We start from the raw sequence: 16,693 nt of genomic DNA on the forward strand, positions 1-16,693 counted from the left end.
CAAAATCCATTGTACTTTTCTTATCTGTATGTAAATGCATTTTCATTTGTTGCATTTATTCACAACAGCAATCTGAGTGAAATAGAAAGTCGACTTCCAAAAGGAAAACTAATCACTCTGTGCAAAAATGAGTCTATTCTGAAATGGATGGGTAACTGTGACCATGTGATGTACCAGGCTTTGGTGGAGATTCTCATTCCTGATGTCCTTAGACCTATTCCTAGTAAGTTAAACACAGATAACCTTTCATAAGACTGTCTTTTGTTTTGTTTTATGTGGTGAGATTTTTGTGCCTCATGTGAAACTTTTGGGAATGATTTCAAAGGATCTAAATGTACTGTGTGTGATCTTTCCTTAACTCTATTGAGTAGAAAGGTGTTCTGGAGTTAATGTAAGCATTGTATTTAACGAAAAGCAGAGTGGATGTTTCATTGTATTTAGGAAAGTCTATAGAATTTTTAAGATTTTTTTTTCTTATGAATTATGCCTTTTTTTAACTGCAAATACTAAGTTTTTATTAAAGATAAAAATGGCTTTCTTTATATACTAGCTCTTGTCTGACAACTGTGAATGCACTATGGCCCTGAGCTTGAGTCCAATAATGTCAAGACAGTCTTTCTATTGACTTCAGTAGGCTTTAGTTTAAGTTTTTTATATATAAGTTCTAGTTGTTAAAAAAAGTAAAATGTATATGCTTTGTAATTTTATTTTTGAATAATTAATGTATTATCAGCGGCTGCTAAAACCTTATCATTTTTGATACCTATTAAACCAACATAACAGTATCAAACATTTTAAGACTTGTTTATTGTTCTAGTCTATTATAGTTTATTTTCTATTTCCAGTATGAAGGACTCATTGATTGATTTTAATATTATGGTAAACTGACCATTATCAGGAATAGAGCATTTGTTTCAAAGCTGATTTTATAGCATTCATCATTGCTCAAGCATGGTATTTTTTATGGCTGCTTTTGGTAGTAAACGATTTGTAAATTGTTTTCCTGGAAGGATAAATTCTTTTAAAAAACATTTATTGCATGTTTTGTATGTTGTGTTAAATCTTGAAAAGTAATTATAATTACTAATATAATATAATATATAATATTAAAATAAATTATAAAATAAACTAGGAACTAACAGGAGATACCTGTAAAATGCCACAAAGGAATTAGGTTTTGTTCCTCTAAAAAGGTGACAAGGTTGATAGGTCCACTGAAGTGCCTCTATAGCAATGCATGCAGGATGGATAACAGGAAAAGATGGAAGCCTCTGTGCACCTGGAAAGTTATGATTTAATACCATCACTGAAACTTAATGGGACAAATCGCACAACTGAAATGCTGCAATCAATGGCTATAAACTGTTCAGAAAGCACAGGCAAGGAAGAAGGGGTGGAGGGGTTGCCCTCTATGGAAAAAAATGGATTGACTGGAGAGAGCTGTCTTTGAAAACAAGTGCTGAATGGGTTGAGACCTTTTGGGTAAAAATAAGGGAAAAGCCAACAAAGGAAACCTCGTGGTTGGTGTTTGCTACAGACTGCCCAATCAAGGGGAGCCTGTTGATGAAGTGTTCTTACTTCAGCTACAGGAAGCATCACACTCGCAGGCTCTGATCCTCCTGGGGGACCACCCTGACACCGGCAATCTCTCTTCTCACATCTTTCAAGACCCTGAATTTCAAGGTAGGGACTGGGAGAAAGAAGTCCCTCCCATCATGGGAGAAGATCAGGTTTGGGACCACCTGAGGAACCTGAACATACACCAGTCCATGGGATGACAGGAGGAGCTGGAAGCAATTGTGAAGCAGGAAAACTATGACATAGTTGCCGTCACAGAAACATGGTGGGATGACTCACATGACTGGAGTGCTGCAATGGATGGCTATAAACTTTTCAGAAGGGACAGGCGAGGAGGGAGAGATGGTAGGGTAGCCCTGTATGTTAGGGACTGTCTCAACTGTCTGGAGCTTAATGATGGTGTCTACAGGGTTGAGTGTTTACTCAAGAATCAGGGGCAAGGCCAACAAGACAGATATGGTGGGAATCTGTTATAGACCACTCAACCAGAATGAAGAGGCAGACAAAATATTCTATAAACAGCTGGGAGAAGTCTTAATAATCACTAGCCCTTGTTCTCCTTGGGAGACCAACTTATCAGATGTCTGCTCAAAATACAACAGAGCAGAGAGGAAACAGTCTAGGAGGTTCCTGGAGTGTGTGCAAGAGAACTTCCTGACACAGCTGGTGAGCCAACTCAGGAAGATGCCTCTCTGGACCTGTTGTATGTGAACAGTAATGGACTGCTGGATGATGTCTTAGGCAAAGCAGTCATGTAATGAGAGTTTTTGATTCTCAGACAAATAAGGAGGGGTGACAACAGAACTGCTACCTTGGACTTTCAGAGAGCAGGCTGGCCTGTTTAGGAGACTGGTTGAGAGAGTCCTTTGGGAGGCAGTCCTGAAGGGCTAAGGAGTCCAGGAAGGCTGGACATTCTTCAAGAAGGAAATTCTAAAGGCGCAGGAGCAGGCTGTCCCCATGTGTTGAAAGATGAGCTGGCAGGGAAGATGACTGACCTGGCTGAACAGAGAACTTTGGCTGGAACTCAGAGAACAAAAAGGAGAGTTTATGACCTTTGGAAGGAGGGACAGGAAACTCAAGAGGACTACAAAGATGTCATGAGTTTATGTGGGGAGAATATGAGCCAGCAGTGTGTCCAGGTGACCAAGAAGGACAAAGACATCCTAGCTTGTGTCAGAAATAGTGGGGCCAGCAGGACCAGGGAAGTGATTGTTCTCCTGTATTTGGCACTGGTGATGCTGCACCTCATATTGTGTTCACTTCCGGGCCCCTCACTTCAACGAAGATATTGACATGCTGGAGCATGTCCAAAAACGGGCAACGAAGCTGGTGAAGGGTCTGGAGCACAAGTCTTATGAGGAGCAGCTGAGGGAGCTGGAGTGTGGGGAAGAGGAGGCTCAGGGGAGACCTTATGTCTCTTTGCAACTATCTGAAAGGAGCTTGCAGCAAGGTGGGGGTCCCTACTCCCCAGTAACAAGTGATAGGACAAGAGGAAATGGCCTCATGATGCACCAGGAGAGGTTTAGAGTGGATATTAGGAAACATTTCTTCACTGAAAGGATTGTCAAGCATTAGAGTCACCATCCCTGGAGGTATTTAAAAGACATAGCTGCGGCACTTAGGAACATGGTTTGGTGGTAGACTTGGCAGTGTTAGGTTAATGGTTGGACTCAATGATCTTAGAGGTCTTTTGCAACCTAAATAGTTCTATGATTCCATGACCCAACAAGATGCATGGCAGGGTCCTGAAGGAACTGGTGTAGTTCACAAGCTGTTCTCTATTACATTTAAGAAGTCATGGCAGTCAGACTGCATCACCAGTGACTGGGAAAAGGGAAACATTACACCCATTTTTAAAAAGTGTAAAAACAGGGACTCTGGGAACTACCAACCAGTTGGCCTCACCTGTTACCTGTAAGATCATGGAGCATGTAGAGGAAACTTCCTGGTCTTACCATTCAGGAGAGTCTCTGGCAGTCACACTCCAAACGACAGAGACTTTAACTGCAGGGACCGAAGCCTCTTCGCAGCGGCGGCTCCAGTGAGCCAAAGGGATCCCCTGCACACCCCACTCACATGCAGTCAGACCAGGTTTCCTCACCGGTTTGACCCCAGGTTTCCCATAGCAGAGTCTCAAATGTCTCATTCCATAAAGGAATTTATTCACTGCGCAGCAACACAGAAACAGCCTGAGCTGGTGCCTCCAAGGAGTCTTGTAAACAGTCAGACTGGGTAGTTTCCTTAACAGAGCAGATCCTCCTGGAAGCTACATCGATGATAGGGGGGACATTAGACACAGCTAACATGGCTTCACCAAGGACAAATTGTGTCTGACTAATCTAGTGGCCTTGTACGATGGAGAGACTGCGTCAGTGGAGAAGGGGAGAGTTACAGATGTCATCTACCTGGACTTATGTAAGGCCTTTGATATAGTCCCCCAAAATATTCTGGCCACTGTTAGATGGTATTGTGGTTTAACCCCAGCTGGCAAGTAAGTATCACACAGATGCTCCGTCCCCCACTAGTTGCATGGGAAATCAGAAAAAAAAAGTACAACTTGTGGGTTGAGATAAGAACAGTTTAAAAATTGAAACAAATTAAAATATAATAATACTAATATTGTTAATGATGATGATAACTGTAATGAAAAGGAGAGAAAGAGAGAAATAAAACCCAAGAAATACAAGTGATGCACAATACAATTGCTCTCCACCTGCTGACCGATGCCCAGCCTATCCCTGAGCAGCAATTGATCACTTCCAGCTAACTCCTCCCTCCTCCCAGTTTATATCCTGGGCATGACATTCTATGGTGTGGAATATCCATTTGGCCAGTTCAGGTCTCCTGTCCCAGTCATGCTCTGTCCCAGCTTTTTGTGCACCTCACTAGCAGAGCATGAGATACTGAAAAGTCCTTGACTTAGGGTAAGCTCTACTTCGGAAAACCCAAAACATCTGTGTGTTATCAATATTATTACAGAATCACAGAATCATTTAGGTTGGAAAAGACCTCTAAGATTGAGTCTAACCTTTAACTAATCACCACCTTGTCAACTACGCCATAGCACTAAGTGTCACGTCCAGTTGTTTTTTGAAAACCTCCAGGGGTGCTGACTCCATCACCTCCCTGGGCAGCCCATTCCAATGTTTAACAACCCTTTCTGTGAAGAAATTCCTCCTGATGTCCAGCCTGAACCGCCCCTGGTGGAGCTTGAGGCTATGTCCGCTCATCCTGTCACTAGTTGCCTGGGAGAAGAGACCAAGCTCGCTCTCACCACAACCACCTTTCAGGAAGTTGTAGAGAGTGACAAGATCACCCCTGAGCCTCCTTTACTCCAGGCTAAACAACCCCAGCTCCCCCAGTCACTCCTCATATGACTTACTGTCTAGACCCTTCACCAGCTTCCTTGTCCTTCTATGGACTTGCTCCAGCACCTCGATGTCCTTCCTGTAGTGAGGGGCCCAGAACTGGACACGGTACTCAAGGTCTGGCCTCACCAGTGCCAAGTACAGAGGGACAATCACTTCCCTGGTCCTGCTGGCCGCACTATTCCTGATACAGACCAGGATGCCATTGTCCTTCTTGGCCATCTGGGCACACTGATGGCTCATGTTCAGCTGGCAGTTGACCAACACCTCTAGGTCCTTTTCTGACAGGCAGCTTTCCAGTCACTCTCCCTCAAGCCTGTAGCATTGCACGGAGTTGTTGTGACCCAGGTGCAGGACCTGGCACTTGGCCTTCATGAACCTCATACAATTCACCTCAGTCCATCAATTCAGCCTGTTCAGACCCCTTTGTAGGGGTGATCTGCTCCAAAACATTCCACCTTGGGTGGATCCCATCAAGTCTTAGACTTGTATATGTCTAACTGATGTAGCAGGTAGTGTTATATTTGGTAGGTGGAATGAGTCCCACAACTGGAGTGCTGGGATGGAGGGCTACAGGCTGTTTAGGAGGGATAGGCAGGGCAGGTGAAATGGAGATGTGGCACTATACATAAGGAAGAGGTTTGATTGTACAGCCCTTACAGTTGGCAGTGATGTGGTGGAGAGCCTCTGAGTGAAGCTTAAGGGGATCAAAACAAAGGAGATATTATAGTGGGTGTTTATTACTGATCGCCCAGCCAGGATGTAAGCAGTGATGAGTTATTCTGTAAGCAATTAGGAGAAATCTCTGGATCAGTAGCCCATGTCCTTATGAGAGTTTCCAACTTCCCAGACATCAACTGTGAATATCATCCTGCTGTGATGAGCAGGCCTTGGGAAGCCTTGAAGTTTGTGGGAGGTAACTTCTCGTCACAAGTACTCTGTGAGCCAACTAGGAAAGATGTCCTCTTAGACTTGTTTGTGACTAGAGGACTATTGGGAGATGTGATGGTTGGTGGCTGTCTTGCCCACAGTGATCAACAGTTGGACTCAATGATTTTAATGATTCTATGATCATGGAATGTTTAGGTTTAAAATTTTCAGTGTAGTGAGAAAAAACGTCAGCAGAGTTGCTACACTGGACTTTAAGAAAGTAAACTAACCTATTAAGGGAGATATGTAGCAGAGTACCCTCAGAATCTGCTTTGAGGGGTTAGGGACCCACAAGTTCTGGTCAGTTTTAAAAGGTATTTAAAGGACATGGATATGGTGCTTAGGGACATGGTTATTTGCTTTCTTCTAGTCCTCATGAACTTTCCCTCATCACCATGACCATTCAAAGATAATTGAGAGTGGCCTTGCAGTGAAATCAGCCAGCTCCCTCAGTACTCATGGGTGCATCTGACCAGGTCCATGGACTTATGTCTCTCCAGTTTTTTAAATGTTTCCCTAACTGGGTCGTCCTCTATTGAGGAGAATTCTTCCTTGCTGCAGACTTTTTCTCTGGTCTCAGAGGCTTCAGATTCCTGAAGGTAGTCCTTACCAGTGTACAGTGTACACTCAAGTGTAGAAGGCATCCTGTACCTCAGCCTTTGTCATTAGGTTCCCTTCCCCCATTCAGCACCAGGCCCACATTTTCTCTGGTCCTCATTTTTTCTGCTGATGTACCTGTAGAAATCCTTAATGTTGCTCTTCAGCTTCAACTCCAGGTGGGCTTTGGTTTTCCTAACCCCATTTCTGCACACAGTGTCTCTGCATTCCTCCTGGGTCACTTGCCCCTTTTTGCAGCTCCTGTATGCTGTGTTTGAGTTTAGTCGTGAGCTCCTTGTTCATCCACGCAGACCTGTCACCGTTGCTTGATTTCCTGCTCATTGTGATGGACTATTCTTGAGCTTGAAGGAGGTGAACCTTGAATATCAAACAGGTCTCCTAGATCCAGAGTGCTCTCCAGGACTGTCTCACATAGGATTCTTCCAAGCACATCTCTGCACAGGCCAAAGTCTGCTCTCCTGAAATTTGGAGTTGTTATCCTGCCATTTTCCTTTTCCCATCCTCTCAGTATACTCAACTCCACCATCTCATGGTCAATGCAGCTCAGACTCTCCCCAAGCTCCACATCACCAGCAGTTTGTAAGAATTGTAAGATAAGTTTCCTTGTAAGAATTTGGTCCAGCAGTGTCTCCTTTTCAGCCCTGTTTTGCCAATTACAAGCTCTCTCTTTTCCATAACACCCTGCTTACCAACTCATTCCAGTACTCCTTCACTTGACTGTGGGTCGTTATGCCCCTCTCCCGTTATTTCTAGTTTAAAGTTCTCCTCACCAGGTTGGCCAGTCTGTTGGTAAAGATGGTTTTGCCCTACTTGGTCAGGTGGAACCCATCTCTAACAGTCTTCAATCTTTAAAGAAGGGTCCTCATAGTCATAAAATACAAATGCTGATTGTCATTGCCAGCTGGGCAACCAACTGTTGACACACAGGAAACTTCCATTCCCCCTCAAGCTCTTGCTTTTCACTGGAAAGACCAATGAGAATACCTGGGCCCCCATACCCTTGACCATTGCCCCTAGATGCATGCAGTCACACTTGATATGCTCCAGGTCTCCTCTGGCAGTATTGGTGCTCATGTGAAGATTTGCAAGGAGTAATAATCCAAGGGTTGGACAAACCTTGTCAGTATCACCACAATATCCCACATCCAACCCGCAGCAAGCAGTAAATTTTCCAACACAGCAGGTCAGGTTGGCAGATGTGGGCTTCAATCCCCATAGCATGGAGCCTCCCATTATTATCAGTTATCACTTCCTTCTGGTGTTGCTGCATGGCTCAGGCTTAACTAGCTCTTGGACAGAGTTCCCAGACCATCTGATCTGCTGTGAGGGTACTGTATCTGTTCTTTGTTGGAGGTATGCAGCTGAAGCAGGAGCCTTCTTTCTGTTTTCAGAAGTCACAGGCTTCCAGCCTTTGCCATTTCCTAATCAAATTAGCACAGACCACCTGATCCTCCTTCAATACAGCTGAGACTTCAGGCTGCAGGGTCTTGAAAAAGATCCAGTAGATCTCTTTCTCACGTTCTCTGATATTGCACAGTCTGCTGACCTCTTCCTGCACTTCCTTGGCAACACAGGTCCTGTTCCACTGCACACCTTCTGCAGGCAAGGAAACTGTCCCACTCTGCCTCAGCCTCAGCAAGAGACCCCAGGTACTTGCTGTACTCTGAGCTGCATCTTCCCTCAGAAGTTCGGTCTGGATTGAGGCCTCTGACGTTACAGGGATAGTTTCTCCGATGACTGAAAGTAGTACTCTGTGACACATTAACACCATAGCTGAGGACATGAATGCTGTTCTCTCTTCTGACACAAGTACTGCATCTGTTGTCTGCCTCTGTTAGATATGCTGTAAGAAGCAACTCAGGAAAATATTTGCAAGTACTGCTTTGTAGAAATATCCCATCATAGGCAGGTTTCTTTTTTTTCTGGATAATCAGAAAGGTACCAACAGGAACTGGATGGCCAAAAAAAAAAAAAAAAAAAAGGGAAAATGTTTAATTTTGTAAGGATGCAAGCTGATAATTCTATTTTTGTTTCATCTTTTTGTCTTTTCCTGATTTTCAGTATTTGGGGAAACCTACTCTTCCACATAACTTCCTAATAAATATTACCATAAAAGAAATTAATAGTGAAGAAAACTTTTTGAAAAGCAAGCTCTAAGTAAAATTTGGTTAGTTGAAATTTTCGTGAAAACATTTCAGTGCCCACAAAATAAATGAAAAACTACTGTGTGGGAAAAAGCCAAATTTCTTTGTTTAAAACGAAGCCAAACACTTTATACTTCAGTCAGAAATAAAATTAATTATCTAATGATTCTAGCAAAAGACCAAAGCCACTGTGTATTAATGGCAATAGATCCTTTCTGCTGAGAATAGCCTTTTTATCTCTTCACAAGTGACAGGATGGATAGCACTAAACTTGTTTGGGAGTTCCTCTTCCAGGCAGAGAAGTTGTGTTCAAGATATTTTTCATGTTGTATCTGTCAATTTCAGCAATTACAAATACCAGAAAGACTGCAAAATCTTGTTATTTATGTAGAAGAAATATTTCAGATGAGAAACCCAGGCTTTTTGAAGGCTTATCCAAAAATACATGTTTTCCTTTTAACTTTTTTTTGCTGTATCATTTAATGTGTGTTTAGTAACACTGCAAACTATCTGGATGAGAGGTTTTGTTTTTTTTATTCTGCAGGTAATAAATTAACATGAGCAAATGCTGTGTTAACTAGCAAGTGCATACAAAAATGTTCATGTAGAAACGTGGATTAAATGATTAACAGTGAAAAAGAGTGTTTGTTCTTTGCCTGGAAACCTCAAGAAAGAAAGAAAAAAAACCCATTGCATAGAGCTTATTCAGAAGTTTTATACATCCAAATTAAATTTCAGATGAGCATTTACATTTGGGGACACAAACTTGAAGAAAAAAAATGCTTTAAAATAGAAAATATTTCTTTCTTTTTACACAAATTGGCTAGCTTTGATAGCAGAAGTTCTTGTTTACAGGATTCATCAATTACTCAAGCTGAAAAAGGGCATTTTTCATATTAAGTGACTTCTATGAGCAATTAATTCTTACTCTACCAAACTTGCTGTTTTGCCTCATAAACAAAATCCACTGTTTAGTTGCACTGTTTCTTCTTTGATGTAGTAAAAAAAAAAAATCACTTATAGATAGTAATATTTCCATTTTCTGTTTTTTTCTTCTTTATTACTGTAGCAGCATTCATTCTCTACCACCAAATTTTCACACCAATATGAGCAATCCTACCTTGTTTGTTTATTCTTTATTGATACTGTCGTTGAACATTGCACATTGCATTTTGTGCTTCAGAACTAAAAGAAAAACATGTTGGCAATGGTTCAGGGTACTTCAAGGTTACTTGAGGAAACTGAAGTATTGCAATAATTGCTGTTTCCTGTGGGATGTTGCTCTTTAAAAGCAAAAGCACTTAGGCAAAAATTGATGGCAGAAAATTCATTATGGAAGTTTTCAGGAGATAGGAAACAGTTGTTGCAATTACTGATGTACCTGTAGGAATGCCAAAAAGAATTTTCACTGCCGATCATAAGTTTTTTGAAGGGGTCTTAGGTGAAGTGGTCAGTTCTGTTTGTTAAATCAGAAACTAAATAATTGTTACATAATATAGAATCAAAGAATAATTCAGGTTGGAAGGGATCTCAGGAGGTCTCTAGTCCAACCTCCTGCTCAAAGCATGGTCAATGCTGAATTCAGATTTGTTTGTTCAGGACTTTACCCTGTCAGGTCTTGAAAACATCTAAGGATGGAAACTACACAAAGCTCTCTGGGTGACCAGTTGCACTGTTCAACTGTCTTCTTGGTTTGCTTTTGCTCTGCTTTGTTGTCCCTCTAGCAGATAGAGACAGCTCTGCTGTTCAAGTCCCTCAAAAACTGGAGCCTGTAAACATGAAACTTATTCCAGTTACCTGAAGGAGACCTGTATTGGCTTTAGATGGCAAGCTTTTCGTAGAGATGAGGGGTGCACAGCTGTCTTCCATGAGAAGATACCAGAAGCTGTCCCCATGTCAGGAAGGGACACTCAGCTGGCTCCAAGATGGACCTGCTGCTGGCCAAAGTCTGAACCAATCAGAGACATTAGTAGCATCTCTGTGGTAACATATTTTTAAAAAGAGTAAAAAATGCTTCACAACAGCAGCCAGGAGAGAGGGGTGAGAACATGTGAGAGAAACAACTCTGCAGACATGAAGGTCAGTGAAGGAGTGGAGAATGTGCTCCAGTTAGTGGAGCAGAGATTTTTCTGCACCCCATGGGGAAGACCATGGTGAAGCACATTGTCACCCTGCAGCCCATGGAAGATCCTACACAAGAGCAGGTGGATGTACCCCAAAGGAAGCTGCAGCCCATGGAGAGTCCATGCTCGAGCACGGTCCTGTCAGGAACAGTGGTCCTGTAGAGAGGAGCCCATGCTAGAGCAGGTTTTCTGCCGGAACCTGTGACCTTGTGAGGAGACGTGCTGGAACAGTCTGTTTTTGTAGGACTTCACCCCATGGAAAAGACCTATGCTGGAGCAGTTTGTGAAGAACTGCACCCTATGGGAAGGATCCATGTTCGAGAAGGTCGTGAAAGACTGTCTCACATGGGTGAGACCCCATACTGGAGCAGGAGAAGAGCGTGAGGAGGAAGGAGAGGCAGAGACAAAGTGTTATGAACTGACTGCAACCTCTAGGGGGGAGAAGGTAGAAGAGTTGGGAGTCAAGTTGTTCCTGGAAAGAAGTAAGGGTTGGAAGAAGTTTTTTTTAGATTTGTTCTTATCTCACTCTCCAACTCTGGCAATAAATTCAATTAAATTCCCCAAGTTCAGTCTGTTTTTCATGTGACAGCAATCTCTGAGTTATCTCCTTGTCCTTATCTTGACCCATGAGCATTTCTTCATATTTTTCTCCGGTGTTGTGTTGAAAAGGGAGAGTAATAGAGCAGCTTTGTGAGCACCTGACAGTCAGCCAAGGTCAAGCTACTACAAGACTTCATCTACCTTTTCCTTATGAGGTAGGCTGTATCAGATACCCACAACATCACTCATGTTATGTCATCTAACCTGGACCCTTAAGCTCTCAACTGGCTTATCATCCATCCCTAGGCAAAGCTCTATGAATATATAATATTCATATAGAGCACCTTCTTAGCTTGTTTCCCCTAAAGATTCTGTATCTACCCATTGTAGCACTCCAGAGAATCCCATAGTTGCACAAAGTCTAGTTGGAGGCCAGTAAATAGTAGTGTACCCCAGAGGTCAGTACTGGGTCCAACACTGTTCAATGTCTTTATTGGTGATCTGTATGATGGGGCAGAGCATACCCTCAGCAAGTTTGCTGATGATGCAAAACTCTGAAGTGGCTGATGAATCACAAGGTTGTGCTGCTATCCAGAGGGACCTCGACAGGATGGAGAAATGGGCTGACAGGAACCTCATACAGTTCAACAAGGGGAAGTGCCAAGTCCTGCCCCTGGGGAGGAACAATCCCATGTGCCTGTACATGCCAAGGGGGCCAACCAACTGAAAAGCAGCTTTGCAGAAAAGGACCAGTGGGTCCTGGTGGACACCAAGTTGAACATGAGCCAGCAGAGTGCCCTTGCTGCAAAGAGGGCTAATGGTAGCCTGGGCTGTATTAGACAAAGTGTTGCCAGTAGGTCCAGGTAGGTGATCCTTCCCCTTTATTCAGCACCATTTGAGTGCTGTATACCTGGAGTCCTGTATCTAGTTCTGGTCTCCCCAGTATGAGTGACATGGAAAGAGTCCAATGAAGGGCCATGAATTAGCACTGTTTAACTGTCCTCAAGGTAAAAAAATTTCTCCTATCAAGTCAGGATCCTTCTGTTTTCAGTTTATGCCTAATATTTATCACCCTTCTGCCATGCATCATTGTGAAGAGGCTGTCTGTTCTTGATACCTTGTAGGTATTGAAAGGCTTCTATTAGGTCCCCCCTAAACATTCTCTTTTTCAGGCTGAAAAAACTAGTTCCCTCAGCCTCTCCTCATAAGGTATGTGCTCCAGTTCCCTGACCATGTCAGTGGCCCTCTACTGAACTTGCTACAGTTTATCAACATCCTTCTTGTAATGATAGGGATCCAAACCTAAACTGGATAAGTCTTTGAGCCAATAAATGCAGTAGTTCTCAATGTGGAATATTTAAATACTGAAGATGCAAAAGGTTTCAAGAGAGGCACCCTGCCATCCTTTTCATTTTATTTTTATTCTTTTATGTTTAGGTGCCTTGACTCAAGCCATTCGCAATTTTGCAAAAAGCCTTGAAGGTTGGCTTTCCAGTGCCATGAACAATATTCCACAGAGAATGATACAAAGCAAGGTAAACACAGTTGACTGCAGTTTTCTTTTTTTCTTCTCTTTCTGCAATTGTACACTAGATGTCATTCAAGATCTTAAAATAACAGCATTTTAACTTTTATGCTAAATGTCATATTTAGGTTGAACTTCAAACATGAACCACGGGGTTGGAAATAACTTTGTTTTGCCAAAAAAATCATAGGAAAAATTGTATTTGTTCCATTATATGTGAATTACAATATCTGAGGGCTCATAAATTAATAAAGCAATTTTAGAATTAAAATATACAAAACAGAAGATTGTTTGATAATACAATGTGTTAAGATAAAGGGATTTCTTCATAGGTTGCCACTGTAAGTGCCTTTGCCCAGACTTTGAGAAGATACACATCTCTCAATCACCTGGCTCAGGCAGCTCGGGCTGTGCTTCAGAACACTTCTCAGATCAACCAGATGCTCAGTGATCTCAACCGTGTGGATTTTGCCAATGTACAGGTACCTTTAGCTTTAAAACCCAGATTTTTAAAAAATTATTTCCACACAATTTTAAATTTTTTATTGTTAGTTCTTATTCTATCAAGAAAGCAAAGTGGGAACATTTTTCTGATCTATAAATATACAGTAATTGAGTCAGAACTTTCCAGCTTTTGCTTCGGCCATAAGAAAAATAGAATCTCAGAAACATTATCTATTTCCTTTTTCTCTGAAGGCTTCTTATCCTTCAGATCATGCATTCTGCCAGTTTTTATTTAATGCAGATAAAAGTGTAGGTTACATGTGTTCTTAGAATGAACAGCATGAACAGTAGTTGAAGATGAAATCTTGGATGGCATAGCTTCTGATCTTTCATTAAAAAATATTGATCATAGAGCACTATTTCTAGTACAATTTAATTATTTGTTTCATATTTTTTATTTAAAATACAATATCATTAGTATACTTTCTTTAATTTTGTGTTTACATTTCCAACCTTTCCTAAGTAAATGATTAGAACTAGTTTCCAGTTATCTGTAAAACATTGATTTATTATTTTTCATTTGGTTTAGAAAAAGGTTTCCCTTTTATCTCTTTCTTCTCCTTAGAAGAAACAAGTTTTTTTCTCCTCTTGCTCAACTAACTTACATGGCCCAGATTACTGGTAGTCATACATTTGTCTTATTTCATGAACAAACATTTTAAAACATTTTAACTTAAAAGAAGTTCAGAAGTTCACTAGCACAGTTGAATTATTTTTATTTGTTGCAAAGATCTTTGAATAAATAACATCTAACACAATATAGTTATATGTCGCAGTCTGGTTCACTTCGACCCCGAGCCTGGTCCAGCCGGTGGGAGCATGGCAAAAATAGAGGGACGGGAACAATGGAATTGCCCGAGGAATAAAGAACTTTAATGGATAAAATAACAAACGTAGAAACCTCACAATCTGAGGGGCAAGATCCAAAGATGAGGGGGTGTGGTGAACGTAACAATATGTAGGGATATTCTGAGGGCAGGGGTCCAATCACAAACGCAAACTCGGAACATGACCTTATATGTGACATGTATTGAACGAACTGAGAACAAGAACCAGAAACATGACCTATTATAGAATAACTCCATTAACATACCATTAACATACCAACTCCCATGCCTCTCTTCTTGCCATAACCTGACCAGATATCTCCCTCTCAGTATCCCGCTTCCCATGGTCTCAGGTTGATACCTCTTGCATAAGCTATTGAGGCTAAACCACTATTTATCCCAGCCAGTTCCGTTCTCACAGTTATACTACATAATAGTGTGTAAACTACCTAAGATTTAGTATGTAACCAAATATGTGGTATATTAAAAATTGTTCTGTGGTAAGATATAGAGTCTATGAAAGTTGAGATGTTAACATGGCATGTGATAGCTAGAGTTTAAGAATATGGTCTTTGTTAAATCAATATTGGTTTTCTCCAATTCCATTTAACAGAAGTATCCATATTGGTCTTATTAAAACTTGAAAATTTAATATAATCATATTCCATGATAATACTATGAATTGCTCTTTATTGTATATAGATTGTGTTTGTCCAATTGTGTGCTATTTATATTACTCATTAGGCAATGTGTAATATATTGCAGACTGTGGATAAACACAACAATCCTTTTTTGCCTATAAAAATGCTCTTTTAAAGTGAGGTGATAAAAAAATGTAACAGAAATTTTATTTGGTCTTAAGTCTTTTGTTGTGGTTTAGGAATGGTATTCCCCAATTTAGTGTTCCCACTGAAACACCCCAGACCATGTGCCACTCGCTCACTCCTCCCCTCCCCGTGTCAGGATGGAGAGGAGAATTGGAAGTACAAAAGGTAAAAAACATGGGTTGAGATAAGAAAAATTTACTAGAAACAGCAATGAGATAAGAAAACAAACAGCAACAGCGACAATATTAATACCAAAAGTGTATAAGAGAGGTGAGCAATTAATATTGAAATACTCAACACTACTCAACCTCTGCCACACTACCCCGACCGGGAAAGGACCCCTTTCCCCATTCCTGGAAAATTACATGAGATAGTATAGAATAACCTCCAGGTCCTAGACATGCCCCCTTTTGGCTACAGAAAAAATTAACCCTGTCCTGGCCAGAACCGGGACATCATCCACCCCTACACCTTCCAACTATACACACACTGTCTTGGTTTGAAAGACAGGTATTTGCTAAGGAAAGGCGAGAACCCCTTTCCTGAGATGCAGAGTGCAACCCCCTCCCTTCCAATTATTTTAGTTTCAAATCAGAGGCCTTCAGGCAGGAGATGTGGGGATAGGAATAACAGTTCTTTACTGATATCTAACAAGGCAGAAAACAACAACAGCTATAAAAATTGACAACAGAACAGAACAGTATAACTCAGTTCCAGTCCCTTCTGGCCGCAGGCCGTCTCCCTGCGCTCAGTTACCGGTGCTGTGGGGGCAGGGCAGGTCCCGCGCAGTTGAAGAGGGCTGGAGTGATGGCGGCAGTGGCCCAGGTGTGAGAGGGATGGGGAAGCGACTCCCCCCTCACGGTGTTGGTCGTGGTGCTCGGCAGAGTGTCTGGAGGTAGTAGCGTGAGGTGGGAGAGCAGCAGAGCGATGTCCAACGGCAGGGAGCGTGGATCTCAGCACTGGGATGGCAGGGGAGATGCCAGATCGGAGCACCGGGGCATCCTCCCACTCCACGAGCCAAACGAGAGTCCCAGCCCGCCCAGACCCCTCTCCCACCTTTCCTTTTCCGGTCTCCCCCCTCCCCCTCCACCCACTCCCCTTCGAGAGAACATTATCTTATTGTTTTAAGGTGTAGACACAACTACTTAGCATAACAATGGGAGGAATTCCACAGAAAGAAAAGGGAGCAATTCAATCCCCAACACACACACACACATATATATATATACATATACACAATCACAGGCATCATTGCCATAGTCAATGGCCATCCCTCCAAGATGTCTGTTGAGTTAATTTAGTCCATGACTGTGGTTTCTATCCATCCTAGATGTCTTCCAGAGCAGGAGAGCTGGTGTGCTGTTGGCTGTTTGCAAGCTGCATCAGGAGCTCATGACTGGTGTATCTGGAGCACTCCATCCTCATTGGCCATGGTAGTTATGGCATACACTGGCAGTGTCATTCAGCAACCAGTATTATACAATTCAACATTGTAGACTGTTCTCACTCAAAAATCAAATCTCCTTGAGGTACAACTTGCCTTGATCCACCTTGTCCTTCAATAACTTCTGCAACTCACCATGTAGGACTCCATATGGCAGCTTTCTGTTTTCAATGGATCCTTACAATACAGCAGGAACTGTCAGTGAAGATAGCGTATCACTTTTCATTTTCTGCTACCTGATTATATGGTGGGGCCTCCTCAGTAT

General features: G+C 42.1%; 1 protein-coding gene across 1 annotated transcript in view; it reads left to right on the forward strand.

Moving 5' to 3' along the window:
* LOC148220015 (transcription factor RFX3-like) overlaps nt 1-16,693 on the forward strand; it is a 233,390-nt gene that overhangs the window by 169,129 nt on the left and 47,568 nt on the right. The window contains exons 11-13 of the mRNA XM_088155476.1: nt 69-223; nt 12,739-12,836; nt 13,159-13,308. Coding sequence (XP_088011602.1) covers nt 69-223; nt 12,739-12,836; nt 13,159-13,308 — 403 coding nt within the window. The remainder of the gene's footprint in view (nt 1-68; nt 224-12,738; nt 12,837-13,158; nt 13,309-16,693) is intronic.

The sequence above is a fragment of the Sturnus vulgaris genome, chromosome W, assembly GCF_052056855.1.
Source record: "Sturnus vulgaris isolate bStuVul1 chromosome W, bStuVul1.hap1, whole genome shotgun sequence".
NCBI classification, from domain to species: Eukaryota; Metazoa; Chordata; class Aves; order Passeriformes; family Sturnidae; genus Sturnus; species Sturnus vulgaris.